This window comes from Falco biarmicus, chromosome 14 (genome assembly GCF_023638135.1).
Source record: "Falco biarmicus isolate bFalBia1 chromosome 14, bFalBia1.pri, whole genome shotgun sequence".
In the NCBI taxonomy this organism is placed as follows: Eukaryota; Metazoa; Chordata; class Aves; order Falconiformes; family Falconidae; genus Falco; species Falco biarmicus.
In genome coordinates, this window is record NC_079301.1 from 23,539,258 (window position 1) to 23,567,161 (window position 27,904).

The following is a 27,904-nucleotide window of genomic DNA, read 5'->3' on the forward strand; positions in this document are numbered from 1 at the left end:
CACGGTGCGGGTGGGAATGGGGCCAGCACCTGGGGGACTGCAGCCCCACAGCCTGCGGAGCAACAGCCATCGGGAACGACGACGCAGCCAGCAGCAAACTGGACAGACTCTTTAATACCACCCATGCTGAGAACATCCTGTGCTTGCTGCCCGCCCTGGGAACAGCCAGCTGCCCGAGCCTCTGCCTGCATCCACTCTGGGGGCAGAGGGGCCGGGCAGCTTGAGAGGGCAGGGGACACCAGTCAGGCTGGGTGATCGCCTGGGACAGAAAGGAAAGACACAGGCAGGAGATGCTTTAGCCAGCTCAACATAGAGAAGAGCATTTAAGAGCTCTTCCAGTGCTGCTAAAGCTGCACAAGAGCAAAAGCCCCTTTCTCCCTTGCCTGCCAGCTGTGCACCGGGCAGAGCCCAGCACCATCCACCCTACAAGGCATTGCTGGTCACGCTGGCATATAGCTGCCTCCAGCACCCTCTCCTTTAGAGTTAGTGGGGGAAACCCTGGGGCAGCTCAGGGAGGCTGCAAGGGCCAGCAAGCCTGTGTGCAGGGCAAGGCCAAGGAGAGGGCACCCAGGGTCCCCAGGCCCCAGGGGCAGTGCTATGTGGTTGTCCCCCAGCAGTCTGGCACCTTCTTTCCCCAGCCTTCACTCAGCATCTTCAAAGCAGCAAGCGCTAGAGACTGCCATCTCCACACCCAGGGGAAGATCACAGGTGCCCATTGCAGGCAGGATGCAGGCAGCACGCTGTCAGTCTGCGGCACTGGGGTCTCGCAGGGCCACGGGATGGGCAGGTGTCTCTCCTGGCAGAGGGTGCTGCAGGGAGGAGATGACTCCAGCAGGAACAGCCCAGTTTCCCCAGGGGCCGGAGGCACTGCTGGGTGCTCGCAGGAGGGTGCAAAGTGGGGTGCGGAGGGAGTGGGTAGTGCCATGACAGGACTGCCACTGCCTCGCTGGGCACCACCATCTCCGTCCCTGCCTCCCTGCAGTGCAAGGGGCCCAGGCTAAACTTTCCCAGGTAAAACCCATCCTCCGAAGGCCTTCTCCAGATACCGGGCTACTGCCAGAGTTAGGTGGTCATTGTAGGAAGCTGCTACTAGCTGGATGCCCAGTGGCAGGCCCTCACTGCTCAGGCCCAGCGGGCACTGTGTCACCGGCAAGCCCAGGACGTTGAAGATAGCTGGAAGAGAGAAGGCTACATCAGACAAGCACAGCAACCGGGTAGGCAGCTGCTGCCAGGCATGGCACCAGGCTCCTGGAAGCTGGTCCTTGATGGCGCGGCACAGTTGTGGCAAGGAGCGCAGAGACATGACAACAAGGGCACATCACTGTCCAGAGATTCTCAGCGCTTACATCACATGTGCAAACTGCACCCACGAGTGATGACACATGCATGTGGCACCTGCTGTGGCATGCCAGGATCTGCTTTGGGACATTCCTGCCCCAGACACCATCCCTCCACTACTCCGAAGCCAGACAGTATTGCAACAGTGCTGGCATCAAGGAGCACACAGGAGCTCTTGGGTGCCTGCTAAACCACAGCACTAGCTGTAACAGTGTGAACGCGTTCTTCTGAGGTGGGGCAGAACACCCCCCCTCCCCAAGATCAGACATCTCAATCAGACCTGCCTCACCGTGGACAGTTTTAAAGCAGGGCCATAATCCTGGCCTCATGTTCTGAAGCAGCCAGACACCCCTCTGCACTCCAAAGCCCACTGTCAGTGATGGAAATACCGTGGGCAAAACACTCTGGCTCCCAGCCTGCACTGCTGCAGTGGGTGTGGGCATGCCTGCATCCCCTGCCTGCACCCCAGTGGAGGATTCAGAGCTGCTCACCTGTGTAGGCGAAGTTGAAGGGCATGCATATGGGGGAGTGGTGCCTAGGAGCTACGGTGGGGTGGGAGGGGTAAAGAAGCACCCCATCTGGCCCCAACAGGGCCTCCATCTCTTCCTGCAGGCTCTTCCCCATGCTCACCAGCTTGGCATTCCCACCAGGGTTGAGTTTCATCACCTTCTCTGTCAGCCCCAAGGCTGCGGGGTAAGGGCATGAAGAGGAATAGAGAGTGAGAGGACTGTGGGTTAAGCAGGTAGAAAGCGCATCGCACAGCCACACGCAGCATCCCCCAGCTCCATGTGGGACCTCCCAAGTCCCCCTCCCTGCTGGCACACCGGCTCCCACAGCAAATTGCCCCCTGCACGTGGCATGGCTCTGCAGGCAGTGTCTCCCCAGCTACACCACTACACCAGGCTGGTGTAGTGACACCAACCGTCACTACAAAAAAAAAAAAAACAAACCAGTCTGAAGCTGCTCAGCGCAAACCACGGAGTCCCTTTGCGAGGCACTGGAAGGAAATCATTTTCATCTAACAACTCGCACGCCCTGGGGCTCCTCCCAGCCTTACCGATAGCTGGCAGAGTGTGGGAGGACATCCCCACAAGCCACTTCATCAGCTCCCACAGCGGCCACACCGGCTTGCCGTGATCCCCCAGCAGGTCCGTGAATAGCTGTGCCTCCTGTAACACACACACACGCTTCCTCCATCAGCACCACCAGCTAGCGCACCATGGGAAAGAACAGGCTGATAAAAGACGGAGAAATATCCAGCTGTCCAATTATCCTGACACAAGCTGTTCCCATTTTCAGACAAGTGATGCCCATCACGAGTGTTATGCAGCTCTAGCGCTAAACCAGAGCGGCAGCAGGAGCATTTCTCCCTGCCAGAGACAGCAAGAAGGGGACCTCACTCTGCAGAGGGAGAGCCCCACAAAGCAGGACCTTTAAGTCCCTTTCCTCTGACAAGATGCAAGGGATGATGCTCTAGGTAATGTCTCCTGGGGGCATTTATTGCTGTTATATGGTGTGGGATCAGGAAAAAGGAGGCAGAAGGGGCCTCTTTAGCAAGGTGGGGTTGGTTTCCCTTTCACTGATGCCTGTGTGGCAGGAATGCACAAGGCATAACACTCCTGAGAGTTGATTTTTGCTACAAAATACTTCCATGCATGCACAGAGCATGGTGCAATGGCTACAATTCAAGGAAAGAAAAAAAAATAATAATAAAAAAAAATCACGCATGCAGGCCTGCTGCTGAAAAGCTGCTAATCCACCACCTCAGTCCTGCCACCCTAACAGGCATTAATCCCAACCTACAGCAGCACAGAGGTCAGAGAGAGGCAGGATGCTACCTGCTTGGTTCACTCATGAAATTGCACAGAAAAGGTCAACGTGCTAAAGTGGCCTCTCCCCCCCTAAACCATGTTGCTCCTCTGCTGGGAGCCACATCATCACCTCATGGGAAAGCAAGGGAGAAAGGGCTGTGTAGCTTTGGAAAGAGACAAAAGGAGGACTGGAGGGACAAATGGAGCAGAGAAATCCCCTGGGCAGGTCTAGGAAGCCTACAGCTCTCCACGGCTGGCTCCAAACAGCTGATTCTCCTCTGCTGATGCCAAATTTGTGCCTTTGCCAGCTTGGTCTGACATACCTGCCCATCGCTGTCCTTGGATGACATCATGGCTGACCAGATCTGGAAAGAATACTTCATCTTATGGATCACCACGCGCTGAACTTCGACCCCCAGCTCACTTTCAAGGTGCTCCACCACCTAAGGGGAAGAGTGGGAAGGGTTTGCTTCCACAAGGACATGATGTGCTGCAGTCAGTCCATGGAAACTAGGGACAGAAGAGAGCCCAGGAGCAGCTTCTTTTGACTGCCAAGCAGGGGATCCTGCAGCTCCTGCCTGCTCCCCTCTGCCCTGAGCAGCGACACCTCCTCCATCCGATAACAACCTTGGAGCTCCCTGAACAGCCCTCCATGCCACCTCCAGTGATGCTCCAGAAGAGCACCGAGAGTATCAGAGAAGGTTTAAATGAAAACCGGAAAAGTCCTTTGCATGACTAAATGCCAGGCAGCAACCCTAGGAAGATTGTGAACACACACCTGTCCCTTTGCTGTGTGATGTGCCCCCTGAAGGTCTCCATAAAATGGGCAAGAGATGTTACGAAAGCAAAACACGGCTATCACAATGGAAATTGGACCAAAAGCTTTGCACACCCCAGTGCACTCTAACATAGGTGTTGTTGGCATCTGCCACTGCTCACAAGACTTCCCCCTTGCTTCTTCTTTAACACAGAAGAAGAAAGAGTTCTTTCTGCCTTTTTTCCACTGGAAGCATATAACCAGGACTCAAGGCTGCCTCCACAGCAGTGTAACCTGCAGCCCTCCATCCCGTCAGCCCCTGCAGGAACCATGCACAGAGCAGCTCACCTTGCCCCCAGGGACTGGTCTCCCCAGGTTTTATCTCCAGGCTTACCCCAGTGAGGGTCAGCCTTCATTCGTTCTTACCTTCTTTTGGGCCTGCAAAATCTCCTTGTCCACAGGCGACACAAAAATGGACCCACCATCATGATCCATGCAATGAAATTTTATTTTTTCTAGTGATACCTCTTCGTCCAGCTTCAGCCTGGGAAAGGAACAGCACTTTGCTCACCAATCTGTCCTTGCTCCTCCCCTGGCTGCCAGAACTGCTCACATGCTTTGTTAACACGCCCTCAGGAGACCTGATCGGTCCTCAGGACACCCTGCACTACTCATCAGGGTGGGAAGGAGAGTCCCAGATGCCTGCTGCCCACAACCCACCCAGCTGCTTGCCCACCCCATCAGTCCCAGCTACTTCCACACATCTGTTGCGGTTAGACAATCCTCATCTCTCAGGATGGACCTTGTAATTAGATTGCGGCCACGACTGAGGTTGGGATTGCACCACAAGAGCTGTGGAGAAACAAAAGCAGTAACGGAGAAAGAAACTGTGTGCAGGCTGCAGCAAGAAGCAGGACCTGCCCAGTCTGCCCCATCTCCACTCTGCTCCTTACTGGTACCTGTGCATAAAGGGCCGCTTGGTTGCGCAGACCTATGAAGAGATCAAATGGGGCCACGGTGTGGGGTGTAAAAGTAATTATTTGGCAACAAGAAAAAGTACACGTGAAACTCAAAAGAAAGGCCAGCCCCAGGAGGGAAGGACCTTGCTGATGGCACTGGCTGGAGCAGCACGCAAAAGAAGTCTTCCTCCGAGGAGGACCCGGCTGACCATGGCTGCCTGTTCCCCAGAGCACATGGGTGGTGGGAAGGACAGCCCTGGCTGCAAGGGTCCTGCTGAAGCCAGGGCTGGAGGAACAAGCAACCTGGGTGGTGCAGACCTGTCTTGTATGCTAAATAGGGACCAATATGCTGTGCTGACCAGAAAGTACCCGAGGCGAACTCAGAGGCTCAAAGCAGTGGGAACAACTTACTTGTTGACTCCAGGACCAGCCATGACCCTCAGCATAGGCTCCAGGTCCTCCGCATAGCGGCACATGGGCCCTGTGCACAGGAAGCTGGTCCGCACCCCTTGAGCGTTTGGGAACTGACCATCATTGGGCACGACACCTGCAAGCACAGAGGGAGACACTGGGTACAGCCCCGTGAGCATCTGCAAGCACTCAGGAGCATCCTCCAGCTGGGGCAAGCTGTGCAGGAGGGTGGCCTCCAGGTGCAGAGGGAAGCCGTCGCCCAGGGATCACATGCATCAGCAGTGCTTGCAAGCTGACGGTAAGGTGCGTAGGGTGAGGAAAGGAGATAAAGCACCCAGCCAGGACACCAACTGCCAGGGAAACACCCCAGCAGCAGATCCTGACCTTGGGAAAACATCCCACGCTGAGGATGCAATACCAGGGGTAAAACACCTCCCATGTTCTTGGCCTTCTGCCACCAAATGGCTTCCCACTGCCAAAGCCAGGCTGTGCTCAGGCAGTGGGCTTGTCCCGTGCAAGTAGTTGCCTGTGCCCTTGCAGCAATCCCACTAGAGAGGAGCACAGGAGTGCCCCAAACAGGTTCCTTCCACACCCCACATCCCCACCTCCCGACATTTCTGCTGAGGAGGAGAGGAGATCCCCACACCTGCTTTACCTGTTGTGGGTTTATGGCCGAAGACTCCGTTGAAGAAAGCAGGCATCCGGATGCTGCCACCGATGTCAGAGCCCACACCTATGACTGAGCATGCAGCTGCCAGGACACCGCCCTCCCCACCTGCATGGGAGAAAATACAGCAAAAATCCCACAGGCTCCTAGTGCAAATCATCCAGCAAAGCAGAGCATCCCACAGCGGCCACTTCACTTTGCATGCAGATGGGGTGGGAGCTGCCTTGGGTTTAGCAGCATCTGGGGGACAGCTGGGGAATGCGGGCCAAAGGGATTTTCCTGCTGAAGTGCCACACCAGCACTGCTGTTTGCGTGTAGAATAAAACAGAGCGAGCTGAAGCGATGCTGGGTATAACATCCAGGAGGTGCGAAGTCATCGGGCCTCCAAGTGGCCTACTGCACTGCCCAGGAAAGAGGCCTGCTGGCTCTCCAAGAGCCCACCAACAAGTTAAAGCAGCATGCAGATGACCTGGGGGCTCTCCTTCCTTGCTGCATTTTAACCTGCTGCTTGTGCAGGACTATGCTGAGGTGCTGGAGCTCACCTGAGCTGCCACCCACGATCCTCTGCAGGTCATAGGGGTTGTTGGTCCGGCCGTAGACCCTGTTGCTGGACTCGTACCACATGCACAGCTCGCTGCAGTTGGTTACGCCCAGCGGGATGGCACCAGCCTGCTTCAGCCGGGACACCACCATGGCATCCGAGGTGGCAATCACATTGCGGCGGCTGACCAAGCCAGATGTGTTGGGCATCCCTGTGGTGCCAAGATCGAAAGACGGAAGCAAGTGTCAGGGCCAGCTCCCCCGAGATGACCGTGGAGGAAGCAGGCTGCAATAAGCACATCTGCAACAAGGGCTGCTCCTCTGCAGCGGTGCAGCCCCTGCAGCATTTGGGTGCTTAAGGAGAACACGGACACAGGAGCCCAGGCAGGACGGGGTGCAGGCCATGGAAAGGGAAGCTGCTTCCCCCTAAGCGCCCCGCCACAGCCACCCACCTCCCTGGGAGCATGCGGCCAAGAGGCAGCAAGTCACGACCTGTGCAGCTGGAGAGAAGCGAGGGCAAACCCACCGTGCAGAGAAAAGGCCTCCTTGACGGTGATGGGAACCCCTAGGAAGGGGAACTTCTCCTCCAGGTAGTCGTCGCCGGGGCCCTCCGAGAGCAGCTTGTCTACCTGCCGCGCCTCCTGCAGGGCCTCCTCAAACCTGAAAGGGAGCAGCGGGGGGGGGCTCTGGCGCTTCTCTCCAGCCCGGCGGGACTGGCAGCGGGCAGCCGGCTCCGCAGGCCGGGCAGATGCTACGTGCACCGGAGCAGGTAACGTGAAGGTCAGAGTCCCCGGGCTTTAGCACAGACCGGCGCCTTTGCAACGGCCCCAGGTCTTTGCTTCTGCGCCCGGGCAAAGCGCTGCCAGCCGCGCCGTGGGGCGCGCCCGGGCTGCACCGGACCCGCAGCAGCCCGGCCCGGGGCGGGCAGCGGGGCCCGGGGAAGGCAGTGGGGCCCGGGGAGAGGCAGCGGTGGCGAGCGACCGTCCCTGCGCCTCCCCGCCTCACCTGTCCTTAACGACGGCGTTGATGAGGGGATTGACCTCCCTGATCCTCTCCACGTACGCCTCAACCACCTCGACGCACGTCACCTACAACGGCAGGCAGAGCGGGGACCGCGGTGAGGTGCGCGCTCCGGAGGGTCGGGGGGGGGGGGGGGGCGGGTCGCGGGGCGGCCCCGGCACCCCCCGCCGCTTCCCGGCGCCGCTTCCCGGTGCCGCTCGCACCTGCCGGGCGCGGAGCCGCGCCGCCAGCTGCCGGGCCGGCAGCAGCAGGAGCGGGCGGCGGGGCGGCGGGACGGCGCGCGGGGGCGCGGCCGCCACGAGCCCCAGCAGCGCCAGGCAGGCGCGCGAGAGCAGCCGCAGCAGCAGCGCCAGGCACCGCTCCGCGCGCGACAGCGCCATGGCCGCCCCAGCGCCGCCGCGGCGGAAGTGACGCCGGCGCCGCCCGCGTTGCCGCGGCAACGGGCCCCGCCGCCGGGCCGTGCGGCTGCGCCGTGCGGGGGCGGGGCCGACTCCGACTCCGCCCGCCGCAGGCCGTCCCGCCGGGCTGACGCGGCCCGCGGGGACTCGCCTCTCCCCGCTCGGGGGCGGCGGGCGGCGGGCGCGGGGCGCGCACAGCGGCCGGGGGGCGCGGCAGCCCGGTGAGGCGGGGCCGGCGCCATCCGCCGCCGCGGGGAGGCCGCCGCCGCGCTGCCGTGGGCGAGGCGCGGCAGGGCCTGGGGGGCACCCGGAGCCTGGCCCCAGGGGCGGCCCCAGGCACGCCCCTCTGCCAGCCTGCGAGGCCTGGAGGCTGCCCAGCTTGCAAGGTGCCATCTGATTACGTTGTTCCTTTGCATTTTAAACACCGAGCTTCGTTCTCAAGCTTTTCCCCTTAAAGAAGACAGCCACTACCATGCTTATTTTCAAACAAGCACCGAGTTTTGTCAGTCGCTTGGTCACAGGACCTGTGAGAGCACTGGACAACCCTCAAGACAAAATTTACAAGAATCGGTAATACCGGGGAAGAAAAATCATGTGTTTTAAAGCAAGTATTTAGCAGCATCTGAGCTGGCCTTATCTCTCTTTCCTTCCACATAGTTGGCAATTAGATTATCAGTGAAAAGCAAGGGAGATAACGGGAGACGTTGTTTGTGAAAATCTTTTATGACTGCGAAGTCAACAAGTTAGTCTTTACAAAAATGATCTGCGGCGCACACACCCTAGGAGGATATCGGGCTGACCTCTGTCCCATAAAAAACAAAGCTGAACACAAAAGGAAAGTCATCTTGATAATAGCTCTGTTTTTTACAAACTCATCAAAAAGACTTCCCCCCCCCCCCCCAGGTCTAATGCAAATGGAGGAGAGAAGGAAAGGGAAAGCTGCTTTCCCTTGGCATTCGTTTCCTTTGCCCTAGGCAAGCACAGAAAGCTGCTCCATCCGCTGGTGGGTCCAGTCCCAGATAGCTCTGAGGGGCTCAGGAAGGCACCTGCAGCTGTACAAGCTGGGGGAGTCCTGTAATCCCATAAGCACAAGGGAAACTTCTGTCCCCCGCTGATTTTAATCACCCTTTTCCTTGGCAGGTCTGCCCTGGCCATGCACACCAGTCAACCTGGGGACAGGTTGCGTGCAGCACTGCGCTCGTTGCTTCCTCAGGAAGGCCAGCCTGTGTGTGGCTGACAGCGCAAAGGTGGGTTAAAAGCTGCTTTTTCCATTTCCCTGACATTGCTGGAACACCTGTGGCCTTATCAGGATCCTTATGTAGCCTTTGCCTTTTGCCCCACGATATCTATGCACTTGGACACCCTCAGATTACAATAGGTACAGGTTGGAAAGGTTTGTGCCTGTGCCCTAACCTTTCCTCACACCTGCATCCCTGTGCAATCGTGGCTTAACAGAATCCTAAAGTCACCTCCTTAGGAGAAGCTGTAAGTCGGGACTTGTTAAAACCTGGCTTATGAAATCTTCTGGCAGCATCAGCAGCTGCATCTTCAGTTTCCGAGATCTGGAACTAGGAATGACCAGGCTTCCTCCAAGGACGCTCGTCCTGGGTAGGTCAGCTGTCCCACTGATTTCTTCCAGAGCTAGAATGGTAAAATGGGTCCTCTGAAAGGAACCAGGGAGAGAATGTTTCTCCTAAATGTAATTGCAGCACTGCTTTTGTCATTTTTTCCTCAGCCTCTTGGTGAGTTTGCCATTTTTTCTCCCTCAAGCCCTGCCAAAACGTAGGCAGAGAGGGGTACAAGCAAAATCACTTCTGTCCTGCGTGTCTGCTTCCTTTGCTGCTCAGGAGCTTTAGCAGAGATCTTCCTGAAGCAGCCCAGTTCTGGTGTCTTGTTTTCTGTGGAAAGTATCTCCCTTAATCTTTGTCTTTCAACTTTCAAGAACAGAGCTTTGAAATTCATACCAGATCAGCTGCCACATACTTGGCATGACCTCCTCGAATCCCTGCTAATCACACTGTATACCAGCACTGCCCCAGATAGCAGACCGTGCTGTTTCTCATTAGGTCAAGCTGGTGAGCTTTCTGGGAGTCGAGCCAAAAGAACAGTTACCATAGTTTATGGTAGCCCAGTGGAGCTTTCTTTCCATGAAAAATGGAAAAAATGGAATAGAAGGTGCTCTAGAAATAAATCACCGAGATCTGGAAGCCTGAGGTCAAAATGATTAAGACTGCTTTTCAATTACCAGAACCAACCAAACAAGAAAACACCACCCCATACACACACTAAGAAGCCGGTTAATTCAAATCTGATTAAAAAGCAAGCAGCCAAGAGCAAGGACGTTGGAAATACACAACGAAGCTCACACGTCCAAATCTGTCCCACTGCTTTATCCTAAGGTACAGCAGCTGGTAAGACGGAAAACATGATTCAGGGTCTTGCGCTCCTGGAGTTTATTTGTGTCATTATCCCCAGTCGTTTCATTATTACCAAAAGCTTAAAAAACCACAAGAGATTAGCAAGACCGTACGGGAAGTTGGAGCAGTTCTGCTCGCTGTATGTATGTATGTTGTAACCACTAATTGGCCAGGAAACCATGAAATGGGCTCGGCGGCTCAAAGCTGGTGGGAAGCAAAGAGGCATATGCTGATCAACAACACCATGTTCTGGCTGCCTTCACTGAGCTCACCAAAGCTGTTTTGGATCTTTTCCTCAGAAAAAAATACCTTTTGGGAAATTAAAAGACAAAAAAGTGCCTGACAGCACAATTCTTTCCTTTACAAAACGAGTAATTTAAAACTTATCCTTAAAATAAAGCTTCAAAAGGTAACTGTGTTCTGTGTAGGGCAGTGCTGGGGTGGGGGAAGAAGGGAGGGACATTTAAAGGTTCAAATTTAAACCCAGCAACTCAGATGCTTAATTCCCAGATAATCCCAGAATAAAGTTAAAATATGGTTCCTGCGAGCCTGCTCTTAACCAGATCCACCACTGAGGGATGCTGTGCTCTGCGTCTCAATCAGCTGTCGTCTTGCCAGCTTTTCCAGGAGGCCGGCTGATGTGGTGTGGCTGTTGAGCACCCGTGTTGTGACACCCAGGCTGTGGAAAGAGTGGTCTCTGATGCTGCCTTGCCTTGCTCTCCAGCAGCAGTCACAGGCCCTAGCATTGCACAGGAAGGCAGCTGCAGGTCCTAGGTGCACACAGAAAGGTGCTCGGAGGCCCCTGGGCTGCACAGAATGGCCCTCGGAGGCTCCTTGGATGCACAGAGGGGCACTTGGGGCACCTTGCATGCACAGAACAGCCCTCGGAGGCTTCTTGAATGCACAGAGGGGCACTCGGAGGCCCCTGGGGCACTTCACCAGTTTCTGCAGCCTCCAGTGAAAGCAGGATCTGTCAAGCTGCTCCCTCTGAGGCTGTACATCTTCCCCTAGCTGGGATGTCCAGGGCTGCGTAGGGTGGGAGAGAGGGCTCCAGGGAAGCCGCTGGATTTTCCTTCTTGCAAAACAATGTCTGAAGTGAAGTGGCAGACCCTGGCAGGCACACATGAGGCATTTGTTGCTCCGTGTGATGGGAGCAACCTGCTTTCTTCAAATGACCCTGACGTGCCTTGGGAAGGGGATGAAGACACACTGCTCCTTTTGGGAATCTCAGAGCCCTGCTGCCCGGGAGCGAGACCTTACTTTGCCCAGGGTGGGGAAGGAGTCTCCTGAGGGAGCAGGCGAGGGTTGGGATGGGGCCAGGAGACTCTTCCTGCTTTCCAGGTTGGATTTGTAACGCCCTCCTGAGATGCAGGACAGGCACACCATGCACCTTCAGAGCAGTGAAATATCTGTCCTGGAGCTGTGGCCACGTTTGAGGAAGACAACTCCAAGAGCCTGTTTCAGAAGCCCTGCAGGCAGAAATGTTGCCTGGAGCTCCCCTGGGCCAGGGCCAGCAGTGAGGGCCGGAGACAGGGGACAGAGGAAAGAGGCAACTCTCTGGGGAGCATGGAGGAAATTTTGTTACATTTATTCAGGTGCTTTGAAAGCAAATATGTTTCATCTGTACTTTTGACATCGAGCTGAGTAAGCGCAGAGGGAAGCCAAGTTGTTTTCTCTACCTGCATTGCAGCCTGTCATGGGGATGGAGTTGCCGGAGGTGTTTGGAGAAAGCCCCCCTGGATCTGGAGCATGGAGCAGCCCCTGGGGACATCTCATGGTCCATTTGCTCCCTGAGACTGTTTGGGAAGCTGTTCTCCTTTGCTAAAGGTGTGGGTATGAGTGGGTGCCCATGCTTGCCCTGCAGTCCCCAAGAGGTGGAAAAAGTTTTGCCATCAACACCCTGCGCTCTGTGGCGATGTTGGAAGCACATTTGGAGGGCCTGGCTGTCACTGAACCTGGTGGGGATGGTGCAGCCCCTGGTGAGCGGCGCTGTCAGCGCTGGGAGGGAACCCTAGCCTTGATTGGCACTGGGCTTTGGAGCTGCTGGAGCTGTGGGCACAGGGACACCATTTCCAGTTCTGGTTAAAGATACAAAGAGTGGCTTTTTCCCCCCCTGAGACCTTGTCTGAAGAAGCAGGGGCTGGGCTTCAGCTTCATATACCTCCAAGGGCTGCCACAGAAGCTGGGGGCTGCATATGTGTCTTGATCAAGAGCTGCGCCCAGAAGGAACTGAGTAGCAGCTGGGCATGGCAGCCACTGCTGGGCTGCTTTTCTTCCAGGAAATAAAAACTGGAGCAAGCCACAACTGAGACAAGGCGGTACTTGATTTATTTACTGCATTGTTTATTTAACTGCTGCTAACAGCTCTGAGAAAGAGGCACCCCCTCCTTGGCTCTCCAAATCTTTGTCTTTTCCTGCAGCAAGCTCTTGCTAGCTACCAGGCTGCCAAGTTATCCAGCTTGTCACTCTGATGGGTGACGGCAAGTCCCCCAGACACATGTAGATGATGTAGTTGCTGCAGGAAAACCCTGTGATGACCCACCAGGCCAGAGCAGTGGGGTCTCGGCTGCCAGGCACAGCTGGTGCCTCCTCCTCACAATCTGGATGGGTGCAAGTCTGTCTGGTTGTGGGGCAGGCTGTTGCTGTGGGACAAGGTGGTAGTGACTGGCATCCCCCTGCCTGTTGCAGGAGCTGTCGTTGCAGGGATGCTCCCCAGGAGCTGATCTGGTGCTGCACAGGTCTGGGTAAAACACTGCTCTGGGGCCACCACCTGCAGACCCACAGGCAGAGCAGCCATGAGTTTTGCAGCCAAAGCTCCCCCAGCTCGACCACCATTGCAGCACAACTGTAGAAGGGATGGGCCAAACCAAGCCTTGCACGGCGCGGCTGCCGGTGTGACTGTCCTCTGGGATGCAGCTGGACCCGCTGGCGGCGGGGAGGACAGCTTCGCTCCAGCGCACCGCTGTGGGTCTGGGAAGACAAGCGCTTTCTGGCTCCCCTTGCCCGCTGCCACCTCCGCGGTGCTGCTGAGCGCCCAGGGCCTGGCCGGTGCCACGGGAGGTCGCTCTGCCACCACCGTTCAGCATCCCCGGCCCCTGCCCCGCCGGGCCGCAGCTGTTCCGCTGCACAGAGCCAGAGTACACTGTGTTCGCCCAGAGTCCTTGATTAAACAAAATGTTTATGCATGCCTCTGCTCCGACGAACATCTTGGCTGGCTTGCACGAAGGCTGCTCTTTGCTGCAGCTTCAGCTGCACTGGGGCATAAACCCCAGATGCTGGGGGGTGGGTGGGGAAAGGTCCCTGCTCCAGGAACCCCCAACCTTGATCCCTGTGCCCGCAACCCCATGATGGGCTTTGGCTGCTGGGATAGGCTGCTGCCCTGCAACCCCTCGGTACTAAGGGGAGCTGCTGGCCCCTTTGAGGGTCTGGGGTGGGAGGCACACTGTGCTGCTTTACCCTGGGGGGGTGGTGTGGTGGTGTTTGACACCCACCCCATTAACCCACTGCCCCTTTCTCACTTGAGCAGGGCTTTGGGGTGCATCTCGAGATTTGAGGTACAGCTAAGAAATTTCCTGGGCTCCAGGGTATCTCCAGCAGAGCAGAACACTGTTCCTGATGCTGTGCCTTCTTAACCCTCCTGGTGACCAGCTGCTGATCGTGACCATGCACATGAACTATGGGGTAGGGTGGGCCATCTCCAACACTAGCCAGGGCAATGGCAGGGCTAACCCTGGTTTTCAGGGCTGGCCTGACTGCAGCTCCATGCCCCCTGTCCTGTCCAGCCAGCATCATCTGGGATGTGCCTGCTTCCTTCCCTGCCCGAGGGCACTGTTTGTGCCGTTCTGGACATCTGAAGTTAACTGGGGACAGATGGGATCTCTTGTTGTGTCATCTCTCAAGCAGCATGCAGCTGCCTGGCCTATGCCTGCACCACAGTGCTCAGCCAGATGTGTCATATTCATGCTGTTGCTCCTGCTGATACCTCCAAACCCCTGAGGGAGTGGGGAAACTCCACTCCCCAGCCATTTCCTCTATGGGGAAGGAGCACCACACCTTGGACAAGGAGGGACCCGCATACTGAGGTCATTTGCAACCCCACCAGGTGTAACCAAAGCCAAGGAGAGGTGTCTGGAGGTTTACAGGGAGCTCTGGATGCAGATGTGACTTGGGGATGGATACTGGAACTGGGACTTGCTCTGTGGACCCAAGAGTTGAACAGGGCCTTGGAGACTGGCACTATCCCGTGTTTGTGGACATGCTAGGGTGTGCTGGAAGAGCTGCATGAGATGGAGCATCCCAGTTGTGCAGAGTTTAACAACCTAATACCACAGCTAGGGATGGGCAGGCAAGGAGGCTGAAAGAAACTGGTGGGATCGGTGCCAAACTCTAAATCTTTTGGCTGGTAGTTGGGTGATGGGCACCTAGCAAGAGACCAGTCCTGTAAGGAGCAGGGAGAAGGGGTCTGCAAGACTGAGACAGGCCCAGTGGTGACGATGGCCCTGCACTGGACTCCCAGCTGTGACTCACTGCCCAGGGCAGGCTGCAGGATTGTTTCCCAAGAGCGCTGGCTTTCAGCTGAGCCAGTTGCCCAAGTGCCTTGTGTGCCCGTGCCAAGCTGTGTGCCATGGCCCTTGCGAAATGGTGTTGATAAACACTCTGGGACATGCCAAGTCCTGTGAGACCACAGCTGATGTGCTTGGGCTGCAGGGAGTGCCCGCACGGTGAGAGGAATTTTCCACTGTCTCCAGCAAGCGTGTCTGACCCTGCTGCGGGACTGTCCCCAGCAAGGCAAAGACTTACTTGCTGGTGTCCCTGCTGCCCCTGTCTGGCCCTATAAACCCTGCCATGCAAGGGCTGTCCTAGGCACAAGTCAAGGCAAAGGGTGGTTGGGTCACCTGGGGCATGATACCACCTGACAGGACTGGGCTGGGGTGCCACCATCCCCAAGGCAACCCAGCCACCTCCATCTCGCCACAGGGCTGCTCTTCTGTCCTGGTAATGAACTACTCATTCACTACTTTCCCTTTTCAAGTTCATGGCCCAAGCTGGGGTGAGCCCTGCGCTGCTCCGGTCCCTGTCCCAAGGACTTGCCTTTCAGTGATGCTGGTCCTGTTCACATGCATCCTCTGGGGCACTGGGTGACCCTTTCCAGGGCTCTCCAGGCTGCCTGGGTCAGCTCTGCCCTGCTATGTATATTGGAAACATCTCAAAGACCAGCAGGTTTGTAGTATGAAAAGGGTGTGTGCTCCATGCTAAAGCCCAGTTTAATTTGACCAGCTAATAGCCTGCAGTTGCAGCTTGCTTCATCTGCCCTGCAATCCCACTGTGCTGTCAGCAGACGCATATGAATCTCTCTGTAAGTGAAGGCTGAGCTTTCTCCAGGGGCTGGGGCTGGTCCGGTGCTGGGGAGGGTCGTGTCAGGCAGTGCAGACCTGGCTTGTGCATGGTGCCACGTGTGTCCCTGGGCAGCTCCTCTCCCCCATTGCAGCCTGGCATGTGCTGCACCCCACATCTGCAGGGCACTGGCATTTCAAACCCTGACATCATATCTGGCTTTCCATGAAGTGTCCCCAAGGGGCCAGAACTGTGCTGATGAAGGAGGAATGTAAAGGGCATTTGGAAAGCTGCATGTCCCTGCCGATTGCCATAAGCGAGCACAGCATCCACAGCTGCCTGGGCAGCAGCAAAGTCCAGTTATTTGGAGCAATGTTTGCAAATCATCATCAGCTGACCTCTGGCACAACGTGACCCTTTCCAAGGGCCTTCTTCCCCACACCATTCTGCGGAAACCCATCAGCATGAGGACACACATGAGCCTGGCTGGGGTGCCCTGTGCTCCCAATAGCTGCAAGCCCTGGAGCAGCATGAGGCTCTCCTACCTGTGTCCCCCAGGCTGCTTTTGGAATGCTGTTGCAATGTGTTTTCCAGTGCTTCAGCTAGCTTGATTTAAAGTGGCCTAAGTGACAGAGATCCTGGCCATTTTCTCAGGAAAGTATTTCAGAGCCTGATGTGAAGCCCTAGTGTTTGCTGCAAGGCTTTGTTGGTACCGCTTGGTTTGCTGCAGATGCAGCTCAGGGGGTTCCGCTGTGGGTGACTGGTATTTGTTGATACATGAAACTGTCCCATGGAGGCATTTCTGCTTTCTCTCAGGTAGTGAGGTGGGGATGCACTCCTGTTCAGCAAGCTGCAGGATGACCTAGTGCTTCTGGGGTGCAGCAATGGCCCCACAGGAGTTGTAGACCTGCTTGGTTGGGGCTGGAGGTTTCCTCAGAGCCTCATTGCTCCAGCAGGGACGTGCCTGGGAAAGGCATAGCTTGAGTTCCTTCTCCATCAATGGGCAAAAGAGCCAACACCAGGCACTGGCCTGGAGAGAGAAGACATAGGGGATCACAGGTCTCCTGTTGCAGACAGAACACCAGTGTTAAGGGCTCTGGGAGGACTCTCCTTCCCCTGTTTTTTCTTCCCTTCCTCCTTGCCCCACCCCCCCACCCCCACCCCCCCACCCCCTTCCCTCCATCCATCCACTCTTCCCATCGCTTTCATTCCCTCCTTCTCTTTCGCTTCCTCTTTCTGTTTCTCCTTCTCTTTCCTCCCTTTCTTCCCCTTTTTTGCTCCCTCCTGGACTTGCCCCTGCTGCCATCCTTGTGCCCCTGTGCCCATCCCTCTGGTATCTGGGCTGGCAGCAGCAGAGCTGCTCACAGCCCAGGGTTGCTCATACCATTTTGCACCCAGCTTGTCCCCCCGCCTCATGTGTAACGGCTGTACCAGCCCAGCTGGGCACTGCTACGGCAGAACAGCACTGCTGCCTACTCTGACACTGGTGGCAGATCAGGCTCCCCCAGCCCTTCCCAAGTTCCTGCAGGCTTGAGGCTGGTGGGTGCTGGATCTGGGCACCGTAGGAGCCAGACCCTTGCCAAGACAGCGGCGGGGTAAGGGATGCACTCGCTGAGGGTCCTGCTGGAAGCACTCCCTGTGAAGGGCACATGCTGGCCCTGACGCTGTGCGGGGAACATGGTCTTTCGATGGAGACAGGGCAAGAGAAAGGGGGAATGTGTGGTTTGCTCATGGTGGAGAATGGCTGGGAGCAGCGGAGAGGCTTTTTTCTCTTGGCCCTAGCTTCTGGCATTGTGGCTTGTGCATGCAGGCAGAGGCAAGGGCAGGTGGCAGGGCACCAGCTGCCTGCACATTCTCCACTGGAGAGAGACAGAGCTTGGGCAAAAAGAGGCAGCAAGCCCCGTCCTGCCCCCAGATACTTGGGACATGGTGTTCTCTTTAAGCAATGATAAGGACAATCAATAATAAAAACAGGCAGCTGGGACACAAGCCCAGCCTCCAGCCGGTGACCTTCAGGAGCTGGGTTACTGGAGCAAGCGCAGGCGTTCTTGGCAGTAGCGTGAGCAGTGCCTCGTCGGGAGCAAGCAGAGGGTAAACACTGCTGCTGGTGGCTGGCAGCCCCATGGCACACCCCTAGTGCACAGCCCTTCACACCTCGGGGTAGCCTCCCCATGCAGACGCTGCTGCAGGAGCTCATGCACAGGCACGCACACGCTGTGCACCTCGACAAAGAGCTAGGACAGCACAAAGCTCCCACGGATGCACAGGGGTGTGTGTGCTCCTTACCCTGCTAATAGCGCCGGCGAGCAGGCAGGCAGTGCGCCATACACATACGCACAGGGGAAGGCAGGGCAAAACAAGCGTCTGGAGTAACCCTGAGCACTTACATAACAATTTGCATTTACAAACCACTGCACAAACATGACCTACTCACAGAGATCATAGCCGATCTCAGCAAGATCCTGATAAAGCAGAAAAAAAACCAGGTCCTGGACCCAGCTGGTTGGGACTGTTTGGGTCTTGTGACGTGGGAAGGTTTGCAATGCCCTTGCTGAGCAGGGGCGGTAGGTCTCCAGCTCTGTGTAACAGTCTGGAAGGTTCGAGCTGGCTGAGGGCTGATGTGGGCGTCTGTCCTGCAGCAGGTTCTGGCTCTTTCAGAGCTTCTCGGAGCTGCAGCAAAGCTCAGGGTTTTGCAGTTTTCCAGGGGGAAAAGGGCTGGGGGGCCACACATGATACCAGTGTTACTTTCTGCCCCAGGAGGAGAGAGTCCCTACTCAGCCCCACTGGGATGAAGTGGCCTTTTTGGGGGGCTGCAATCAGAGGACCCCAGCCTCAGGCCAGACTCTTGCTGCCCGCTGAAGATACAGGCTATTTCTTTTTTTTGCTGTCCCAAGAGCATTTTCTTCTCCTGCACACAGCCATGGCAAGGGGTTCAGGATGTGCTATTTCGTGTCCTGTGTTTTGGGGACAGGGCAGCATCACCCTCATCGGTACTCTCAGTGGAGAGGCTCCAGCCATGGCACACCACAGCACTGGTGGGCACCGTGTCCCTTACACTGTTCTCTCCCACTTAGGGTTCCATAGGGGCAGGTCCTTATCCCAGGCCTGAACATGACACCAGCTGACACCAGCTCCGCTGGCCCCATCTGTCAGTCCCTGCACTGCCACAGCTGTTTGACCCTCTCTGGGCATCCTCAGCCCTGTACATCTCCCTGGGTCCTGTCCCATCAGCCACCCTCAAGCAGATGTCCCTCCCTGTGCCTTTGCACCCCAGCCTGGGCTGCATCAGGACCAGCACAAAACCCCCAGCCCTGCTGGCATCACATGGAGGAGCTCCCTTGGTTGGGCTTTGGAGAGGTGAAGGCTCTTACTGGTATGGCTGGGAAGACATGGGCATCACGGCTCCCCTGGGGCAGGGCCAACTCTTGCATGCCACTGCTGCATGTGAGAAGATGAGCTTGCTCCTGCATGCAGCACAGGGCAGCTGTGTTTACCCAGGCGTGTGCTTTCCCCGTCCAGTTTGGGAAGCCCTCCGTCGTCTTCCCGGCACCTCCCGCCCTGCACATCGCTTCCTCTGGGCAAGCGAAGCAAGCCACCTGCTTCAGCCCTTTGAAAGTATCTGCAGCAAAGACCCACTGAGAAAAAGCCTAAAAATAGCCTAGAATAGTGGAGGGGGAGGGGAAAGGGGCTCTTTATCACTCAGCAAACTGCAGAACCAGTTGCTGCCTGGCAAAAATGAGAAAGGAGCTGGGAGTTAAAAATAACATCCGCTCTCAAGGAGCCAGCCCGGGCCACTGAGTTCCCAGCTTTTCTGCCGGCAGCCTGCTTACACGGGCAGACCGTGCTTGTGAGAACCCTGCTCACGCAGTGTCTGAATGCTGCACCCTGCTGAGCTCCCATCTGGGGGAGCAAGGGGACATGGGGACCCATCCCAGTGTTGGCTGGCTGCTCCCCATTGCTGCAAGGACAGCTGTTCCCTGCAGAGAGCAGTGGGACAGGGTTAGTCCCAATACACCAGGTACACCTGGTACTGATGAACACAAGCTTGGGCTGCTGGGTTTCTAGCAGCTGCTGGCATGGAGAGCAGGGATGTGGCTTGGGAAGCCTGGGAGAAGCCATCGGAGTGAGGGGAGCTGGGCTGTGTGTCCCCCCAGCTGTGGGACAGCCTGCAGGCTCCTTGTGTAGCCATAATGGGAACAGCCCGTTCACCACTACAGCACCCTGAGTCTCATCTAGAGGATCTGGTGCTGCCTCGTGAGGTTCTGTTGCGGGAATGAGCAGCTTTTCATGGCAACTGAGGGAACCAGCTGCTTGCAGCCCATTCATAGCCAGCAGGCATGCGGGCTTTTGGATGCCTGTGGCTTGTCCTTGGAAGGTGCTGGAGGCAATCAGAAAGCAGAGTTACATGAAATCTCATTTACAGAGTCTGGTCAAGTGGATCCAGCAAATGCCCAGCACACGCTGACTCTCCTGTGGTGTGCAAAGGCCGGTTCATTGGGGTATGGAGCAGCGTGCCTAAGGTGTCTGAGAGCTTTGCTGAGCCGCCCCCACCATGGAGAACAGTGAAGCGAAGTGCTCCTGATGTCAGGAGTCTTTCCTCCGCTTGATCTCAAATGCACCTGCAGGCCCAGAGCAGCGGAGGAGGGTCTGGGCGAGCCCAGCTGCAGCAGTGATCCTTATCTCCCCCTCTGTGCTGTTGCTTTGCTCCTCCCAAGGAGCAATGCAGCGTGCAAAGTGGTGAATAAATACCAGCGCTCTGCTCCTCATCCCGTGGCACTACGGAAACGCATCCCTCAGGAGCACTACTGTTTCTGGTGTCCACAGAAACTGTTCCTGAGCCTGCAGGCAGCAGTCTGAGCAGCTCTGCCTTCCCACAGCCAGGACAGCCCGGAGCACTCTGCATCTTGGCTTCCTCTTTGGAGGAGCCTTATAGCTGGGAACGAGGGGACTTGAGGCTGCAGAAATGGGCTCTGCGGGAGACTAACCTCATTGCTTTTAAATCCTGCGGGCTGGGTTTTCGTTCCTGCCTTACACTAGCTCAGCATCTGGCCTGTTCCTCTTGTCTCCCTGCCAGGGGCTCCTGAGGAGCTGGTGGAAGTCATGAGCAAGTCAATAGCATCATGTGGTTTCTGTGGCGCTGGTCTGGGAGTATGCAGGAGTGGATGGAGGGTGTGCTGCTGGCACAGGGGAATGCAAAGCAGAGCTGGAGCCCGAGTCTGTGCCCAGAGCTGAAGCCTGAACCTGCCCTCATCTCAGACAGGTTGAAAAAAAGTCTACCCTGAGGCCACATGAAAGTGCATGAGCCTGTAGCTTTCTTGCTTCTCTGATCCTGTCGGTTCCCCAACATGCTTGGCGCAGAGCTGCTGAGGTTGCGCAGCTCCCCAGGACACCATGTTCTAGGTGAAGGCAAACCACACCGACTGCTGCAGAGCCTACCTTCACCTTTAAAACCCTGGCAGAACATGTGCCACCCCATTCCCACCATCGCCTGAGCAATCCATGGGGCTTTCTTGGTCAGCCCCCGGGGCTCTCCCCAGCCCCTGCTCATGGGGAGGTTGGTGGGCAGCAGGAGAGATGCATTGCTGGAACATGGTGGCTCCTCAGCTGGATGCAGAGAGTGGGTGTTGTGCCAGCCCAGGGGCAGTTTTTGGAGCATGGTTTTGGAGCTGCTCGTCTTTGCTGGCCTCTCTTTCCTTCCAGAGAAGCTGTGCCACTGCTTTCCTTGCCCATCTCACCCACTCTAGCTCCTGGACAGGGCTGCAGCACACCCTGCTCCTCACCTGCTGCTCGGTTTCAGCCTGGGGGTATTTCATCCCCCAGTGGCTTGGCACTGGGAGAGGGGTCTTGGCAGACTCCAGGGTGATATGCCTGGCTCCTGCTCAACAGACACCAGATCAGGCCCTCACCACAATCCTTTTGACAAGGGCAAAGCCTGTGCCAGTGATTCAGCCTTGACCCAACCTTGCCTTTGTCCCTATAGCTGCTTGGAAGCCCCCAGTTACTGCTGGGAGCTGGGACTCCGTGTCACTGGTTGAGATGCTCTGACAGCTGAAAGGAGATGTGATGCAGACCAGTAAGCAATGTTGGTACCCAGCTGTGGAAAAATGCCCTTCCCTTTGATTAAGTAGAGGTGTCCCCCTTTGTGAGGTGGGCTTTGTGCCACCCGAGGGGATGTCAGAGCTGTCGATCCCAGCCCTGGTTCAGACTCAGGTGCCCAGCCTGCACAGCTGGGCAGCTCTGCTGCCAACGCTGCCGTTGCTATCGCTTCAGCCAGGTGCAAAGGAGTGGAGCAGCCCTGGAGGGTCTCTCAGTGTCACTTATTTCCCTCTCCTGCCAGAGAGCTCTATGTGCCCCATGTCCTAACCTCCTGGTGGCTGGGAAACTGAGGCACAACACCACGCTGTGTCAGGCAGTGGCAGCTTCTGCAGGCTCAGGTGCTGTGTGGACCCTCCTGGTTCCTGAGTGGGTGACACCCGGGTGCTGCAGCCCCAGCAGGCCCTCCTTGCTTGGGGAGATGAGGCTGCCTCACGCATGGGATGCCCAAAGGTAACCCAAACCACTTCCCATTGCTGTCGTTCGGCAAAGCTGAGCCAGCACGCTCCCTGGCGCGTGGCCTGCCATGGCCTTGCCGTCCTCCGTTGTTCTCTGCCCCAGTTCACAGCAGCTGCGTGTAGGGCAGATAAGGGCTGTGCAGGGGGAGGACGTGCTGCCAGGTTGCACAGTGGTGTTCAACCCTTGCTCCTTCCCTCACGCAGCCGGCAATGGCTGGGTGCAGGGTGCAGCCCGGCGGCTGCCCTGCCCACAGGGGTGCCCACAGTGGTGCCCGGGCAGCACTCCTGGACCCACCACGGGGCTGGGAGCATGGCCAGGAGGTGGCAGCAGCCCCTCACCGTGGTGCCAAGCCTGGGGTGCAGGGCTGAGACCTCTGCGAAGAAGCAGTCCCACTGCTCTGGTCCCTTCTCTGGCAGCAAGGAAGGCACAGGGAGAGGAAGGCAGAGCTCAAGGCAGGGCTGCGAGGGCAGATGGGCCAGAGGGAGCCTTGGTGGCATGTCGCAGGATGAAGACCAGGGGACACAGTGGCTCTCTGCATGGCACCTCTCTGAATGGGCACATCTGGGCTGTGGTTTAAGCACCTCACCACCAGGCCTTGCAAGGAGGCGTGGTTTGAGGCAGCAATGTGTGGAAGTCGGAAAGAACAAATTGTTCAGGCGCCAGTCCTTCCAGCTTCTGCTTTCGAAGTTATCTAACAGCCCAAACAAACACAGAAAGCGCTAGCTCAGCCGCAGCTGGCTGGCCCAGCCCAGCAGTGCGGGCCAGGCACAGCCCACTCCGTTCCCATTCCCACAGCCCAGCAAGCCATGCTGGGTCATTGCTTGCTGCCACTCTGCAGGGTGGGCAAGGGGCTCTGCTCCCCGGTTCCCCACTGTGACTGTGCACCTCCTTCCAGCACCACCACAAACGGCACTTGCCACAGGGCAGGTTCTTGGGCACTGGTCTCCAACGATGGCTGGCAGTCACTTGTCCCTGCAGAGGCGGACAACCTCTGTGGCTTGGGAGGGGTTCCCTGGCACTCTGCTCAGCCCTGTTTGGCCACTGGCAAATGGCACAGGATGGCTGTGCTGATGTGTTGTGTTGGGATGCAAGGCCAGGCTGGAAGGACTGGCGCCAAGGTGCTGTGGCCAACCTGTGTGAAGAAGGAGAGCACTGACCCACCGCCCCTGGGTGCTTCAGTGCAAGCTCTGGAGATGGGCGCAGGCTGCTGGTGCCTGCAGCCTGGGGAGGACCCACATGGTTCATCCATGCATGGGGACAGGGACAAGCCTTTATGTCTCCAGGCAAGCTGTGGGACCAAGAAGATGGCAGCTTGAGGGATGCAGGAGGTGACTGCAAACGGTCAAGAGAGGGGGAAGCTGTGCCTGGAGCTGGGCAGCAGCAGAAAGCCCTGAGCAGACTCCCATGGGCGGCCCTTCCAGCCCCGGCCCGTGGCAGAAAGGGGAAGCTGCGGGCTGTAAGCAGCTCTGAAAAACAAGGCTGTGTTTTGGTGTCTTGTCACAAGTGCCGAATTCACACGCAGGGGTGCAGGTGGGAGGGGGGACTCGGAAAGGGGTGGGGAGCCCTGTTACGTAGAGTGAGTCCTCCAGCCTTCCTTCCTGTGGCCACGGGCTGAGGGTATATAAACAGCTGAGCTATAATTATCTAGCACTGGTGAGCATTGAGCCTGAGCTCCCAGCTGCCACAGGCACGGCCATGGGGCTGCTGAGCTGAGAGCTGCCCCACGGCCTGGGTGGGCTGTGCCACTGGGGAAGAAAATATGGCCCCCAGCATGCTGCCTCTGCAACAGGGGTCACGGGGCTGTGGGGACCCTGAGGAGGACACAGATGCTGTGTGGAAGGAAAGGTCCCTGGGGGTGCGTGTGGAGTGGGAGTGGGAGGCTGCTGGTTGGTTCTTCATGGGGCAGGAGGGCCCATCAATTTACACCAGGCGGGGTGTAAACTGGGACTGGTCCTCATCAATGTGTTTCCCATCCAAAATTGCCACCATTTGTAAAAGACTGGTGGTAAAAGGCACCTGCCTCTGCAGTTCTGTTTGCATTTTGACCATTTTGATCTGTCTTGTGAATCCTGTTCCTCGTCCCAGGGAAGCCCCTTGCTCCGCACTCCTGATGCTCCCAGCTGGGAGTTCCCCATGCTGGGGAAATGTGGGGAGCACCAAAGACCCTATCCCCCTCCCCAGCGAGGAAAGGAGCGTTCTCCTCCAGACCTCAGGTGCAACATCAAGAGGTCTCTTAGGCAGCTTGAGTGAAAGCAGGAAATCATGTTCAGTTGGTTAAAAAGAGCCCGGCAAAGGCAACACCCTGGGGAGATGAGAGGAAGACCCCAGGGGGATGGTGTGCACCCTGGCCTGCTCAGATGCCACAGAAACCTCTGATTCAGGCTGCACAGCCAGGCAGCTCTGCCTGCAGCCATCTGCACACATTCCAGCTCCTCCAGGAGTTTTTCATTGTAGGGTAGTTTGGCTCTTTTCCATCACACTAAGGGGATCCAGGATGCTCCGTGTTTCAATGGACAAAATGGACACCTGAGAGTTTTACTGGGTCTTGATCTTTACAAAATTTGTTCCAGAGGCACTCCAGGAGACATTCTGAAGGCACCAATATCTGTGAAGGTGCCCGGCATGTCTGGGTGCAGGCAGATGTTTCCCCTGCTCACAACCAGCACACGTTCACCAAGGGTGGGAGGAGAGGAGAAACAGCAGATAAGGGTCCAGGCAAGGCTAGGAATTGCTGGGGAATTTGGGAAGGTGAGAGGGTGTTTTGGCTGGTCCTTGTGTTGGAGAAGTGGCGGTATGGTGGTAAGACAGGGCAGAGAAAGAAGGACCAGAGTGAGTGTGGAGATTGTCCCCTGGAGCAGGGGTGCATGGTCTGGGGTCCCTCTGAGGGCACACCTTGGCTTTCTGCTCCCACGTGTGGGTCACATCGTGCCAGACCAGGCTGAGATGACTCTAGTTTGGGCTGGGATTTCTGCAGCTAATGGGAAACAGCAAGCTGGGAGTGAGGAACTAAGACACAGCATGAAGACACCCGGTCATTGCAAAAGACTCACCCAAGGCTGGCTGTAAGTTGTGGAAAGTGTTTTGGGTTAGTCTGTGCCTAAAATTTCCAGCTCCTCCAGCCTCCTCCCTCTCAGCTGAGCATGTTTGCTTTCACTTCCCTGCCTGGTCTCCAAGACAGACAAATGCTGGGAACTTTCTACGTCCAAAACAACAAAAACAAAAGACATGCAAGAGAAAACAGTGTTCAGGTTTAAAAGTAAAGGAGGAATCCATCATTTTGTACCCAAAACCAATCCACACTTGGTGGGGAGCTGGGTAGTGAATGGTAACAGCCACCTGAAAAAGCTGAATTGGTCACCAAACAGCTCCTGGTGGCCCAGCTGGGCTGCACAGCTTGGTGCGGGTGGTCTCTCTGCTCACCCTGTGAAGGCCGAAGGCTGGGCTGTTGGCCCCAGAGAAATGTTTGCGGGTATTTTAGGACATTTTGGAGCAGGCTATTAGCTTTTGAAAGAGCTCCACATTGGTAAAAGCAGGGCTGGAGGTTGCAGGTGAGGAGGTGTCAGGCTGTGGCTTCAGTGTCAGTGGTTGCTTGTCACAAGGAGACAAGCTGGGTCAGGCATGGGCACACCTCCTCATGAGGATGTGCTTCTAGTTGTAGCCTGGGGTGGTTTGAGGTGGCTCTGGCCACCCTTGAATTTGATCCTCTGCCCTCTGGCTATGGATTTCTCATCCCCTTTGCTGGCTTGAGCCACTTGCATCTTGTGGGGGGGTTTCAGCCCAGGCCCAGTGCTGCTGCACAGGAGCTCCTTACTGTCTTCCAGGAGCTCAAGAGGGTTGGCAGGTCTCAGATCCCCCTGTCTCCATGCCACTTCCCACCCTGCTGAGCACTGGCTGAGAACAGCCTTTAGCTACGGACAGCAACCCCAGGGGTCCTGAGATATCAAATAGATATCAGAGATATCAAATGGCCATGGCAGGGACACGCTTGATGACAGGACTCCAGGGCTTGACAGAGAGAGTCCTCTTCCCCTTGCAAGACAGAAGGGGCCAAACCACCGTGTACAGGCTGCAGTCTGGATGGATGCAGGTACAGACAAGGTCCCTGCAGACAGTTTGCAGCAGGGTCAGAGCAAGGAGGGGCTCCTGCCCTGGCACAGTGGCCAAGTGCTGCCACCTGGGAGGGCAGCACAGGATTCCGCTGAGCCGTTTGGGAAGCAAGCCAGCATCTGCAGCCCCATCTCACCTGCCCTGCTCCTCCTCTCCTGCGGGGAAGGGCAAACCTGGGATTAGCTGTTCCCAGCACATTCCAGGTATTTACCTTGTGGTACTCCCGCTCCGAAGACCTTTGCTGATGAAAGACACAGACCTGGAACAGGGGTTTGGCTGATGAAAGACACAGTGGAAGTTGCCAGCAGAGCAAGTTCCCTGTGTACTTGCATCAGGCTCCCAGGTTTCACTGGGGTGAGAGGCACAGCCAGCACCCTGTGCCCTGCAAAGCTTTTGTTTCATGGACCTCCTGTCCCAAAAACAGATGAGAGAGCTGCCACTGCAATCTGGACCTGCTAGGGAGACTGGCAGGGAAGCTGGAGAACAGAGATACTCTGCATGAGTATCATAGAAACAGGTTGTTTTCTTTGGTCCTCTTCCCCGCTTGGCTGCCCTGGGGATAGCTGGAGCAGGGATGGGTTTTGGCCCAGGTCTGATGCAGGACCTGTGGCTGGAGGGTAAGGGGTGAGCAAGATGGGAGGATGCTGAAGCCAGCACGGCTCCGGGGGGGGGTACTGTGCCACAGGCAGAGGCAACACCCTGCAGTACCAGCACTAGCTCATGTGTCCGGGTAAACACCTACCCAAACAGGCAGACCAAGGATCACATCTCCATGGGCATAAGCAGAGGGTGAAGCTCTCCCACTGCAGTGGTGTAATCCTGAAATCACACCTGAAGATGCTCACCCAGACTCAGCTTTACAAGCTGACTCACAGTTTGGGGGATAAAACTGCTTTAATTTTGGAACACACCATGCCCACAGGGTGCTTTTCTCAAGCAGCTCTGGTGGCGAGTGTTCCCTGTCAACAAGCCCTGCAGTTATAAAACATCCCCGAAAAAGCGGCAGAACCTGCTGGGTGTTTGCCGAGCAGCCAGGAGTGCACCAGGCATGCAGGCGGTCGGGTTGGGCTCTTTGCATGTCTGCAACCCTGCGGCCCTGCTGTACCCCCCACCTGCCTGCTCCCAGCATGGCATGCTGACCTCAGCCTTACATAAATCTCTTTGTGGAGTGACAGGGAAAAAGGAGAAACAGCCAAAAACTGTGGAGACTGGGCAAATTTTTTTACAGTGTCTCCATCCAGCTTGGACCATGCAAGGAGGCTGGAGGGATCATTGCGTTGCTGGGCATTAGGCTGAGCAGCAAGGCTGATCCTGAGCTAGGACCATGCATGGTTGGGTATTTAACATAATCCAGAGCTGCAATGAAGCATTTGTCCTCTCCACTGTCCTGTGGAGAGGACAGGTCCCCAGGGCAGAGATGATCTCCTGCTTGTGTGAGCAGTGCTGGCTCTGGAGCACAGCGCTGACTGGGGCTGGGGGCAGATTGGGAACCCATAGGTGGCCCTGGCAGAGGGGATCCCAGAGGGTGTTTTACGGTCATTGTGCGACTGCCTTGGCCTTGGCTTAAGGGTAGGTTTTCTGCAACCTGGCAAG

At 56.7% G+C, this 27,904-nt stretch overlaps 1 protein-coding gene and 1 long non-coding RNA gene across 4 annotated transcripts; one reads left to right on the plus strand and one right to left on the minus strand.

Annotated features, from left to right (window-relative positions):
* Nucleotides 1-95: 95 nt before the first annotated feature.
* On the minus strand, nucleotides 96-7,916 carry FAAH2 (fatty acid amide hydrolase 2). Its single transcript, XM_056359407.1, has 11 exons — nucleotides 7,707-7,916; nucleotides 7,489-7,571; nucleotides 7,010-7,143; nucleotides 6,486-6,695; nucleotides 5,932-6,051; nucleotides 5,277-5,412; nucleotides 4,333-4,450; nucleotides 3,473-3,592; nucleotides 2,396-2,507; nucleotides 1,830-2,024; nucleotides 96-1,173 (listed from the first exon to the last, which is right to left on the minus strand). The coding sequence occupies exons 1-11, from the start codon at nucleotides 7,881-7,883 to the stop codon at nucleotides 998-1,000; spliced, it is 1,581 nt and encodes a 526-aa protein (XP_056215382.1). The 5' UTR covers nucleotides 7,884-7,916; the 3' UTR covers nucleotides 96-997.
* LOC130158633 (uncharacterized) lies at nucleotides 7,469-13,391 on the plus strand. Of its 3 annotated transcripts, XR_008825424.1 has the most exons (4): nucleotides 8,114-8,471; nucleotides 9,042-9,148; nucleotides 10,150-11,913; nucleotides 12,009-13,391. It is a non-coding gene; the product is annotated as an uncharacterized LOC130158633 (long non-coding RNA). The 3 variants fall into 3 exon arrangements; XR_008825426.1 differs by lacking the exon at nucleotides 8,114-8,471 and adding an exon at nucleotides 7,469-7,605 and having other exon boundaries at nucleotides 9,042-11,913; XR_008825425.1 differs by having other exon boundaries at nucleotides 9,042-11,913.
* The last annotated feature ends 14,513 nt before the right edge of the window (nucleotides 13,392-27,904 follow it).

Excerpts from the sequence above, each read along its gene's own strand:
- FAAH2 (XM_056359407.1), bottom strand. The coding sequence starts at position 7,883 with ATGGCGCTGTCGCGCGCGGAGCGGTGCCTGGCGCTGCTGCTGCGGCTG. Across the intron at positions 6,696-7,009 it reads GGAGGCCTTTTCTCTGCACG|GGATGCCCAACACATCTGGC; the intron begins GTGGGTTTGCCC and ends TTGGCACCACAG. Across the intron at positions 3,593-4,332 it reads TTTTGCAGGCCCAAAAGAAG|GTGGTGGAGCACCTTGAAAG; the intron begins GTAAGAACGAAT and ends TCTTCCCCTTAG.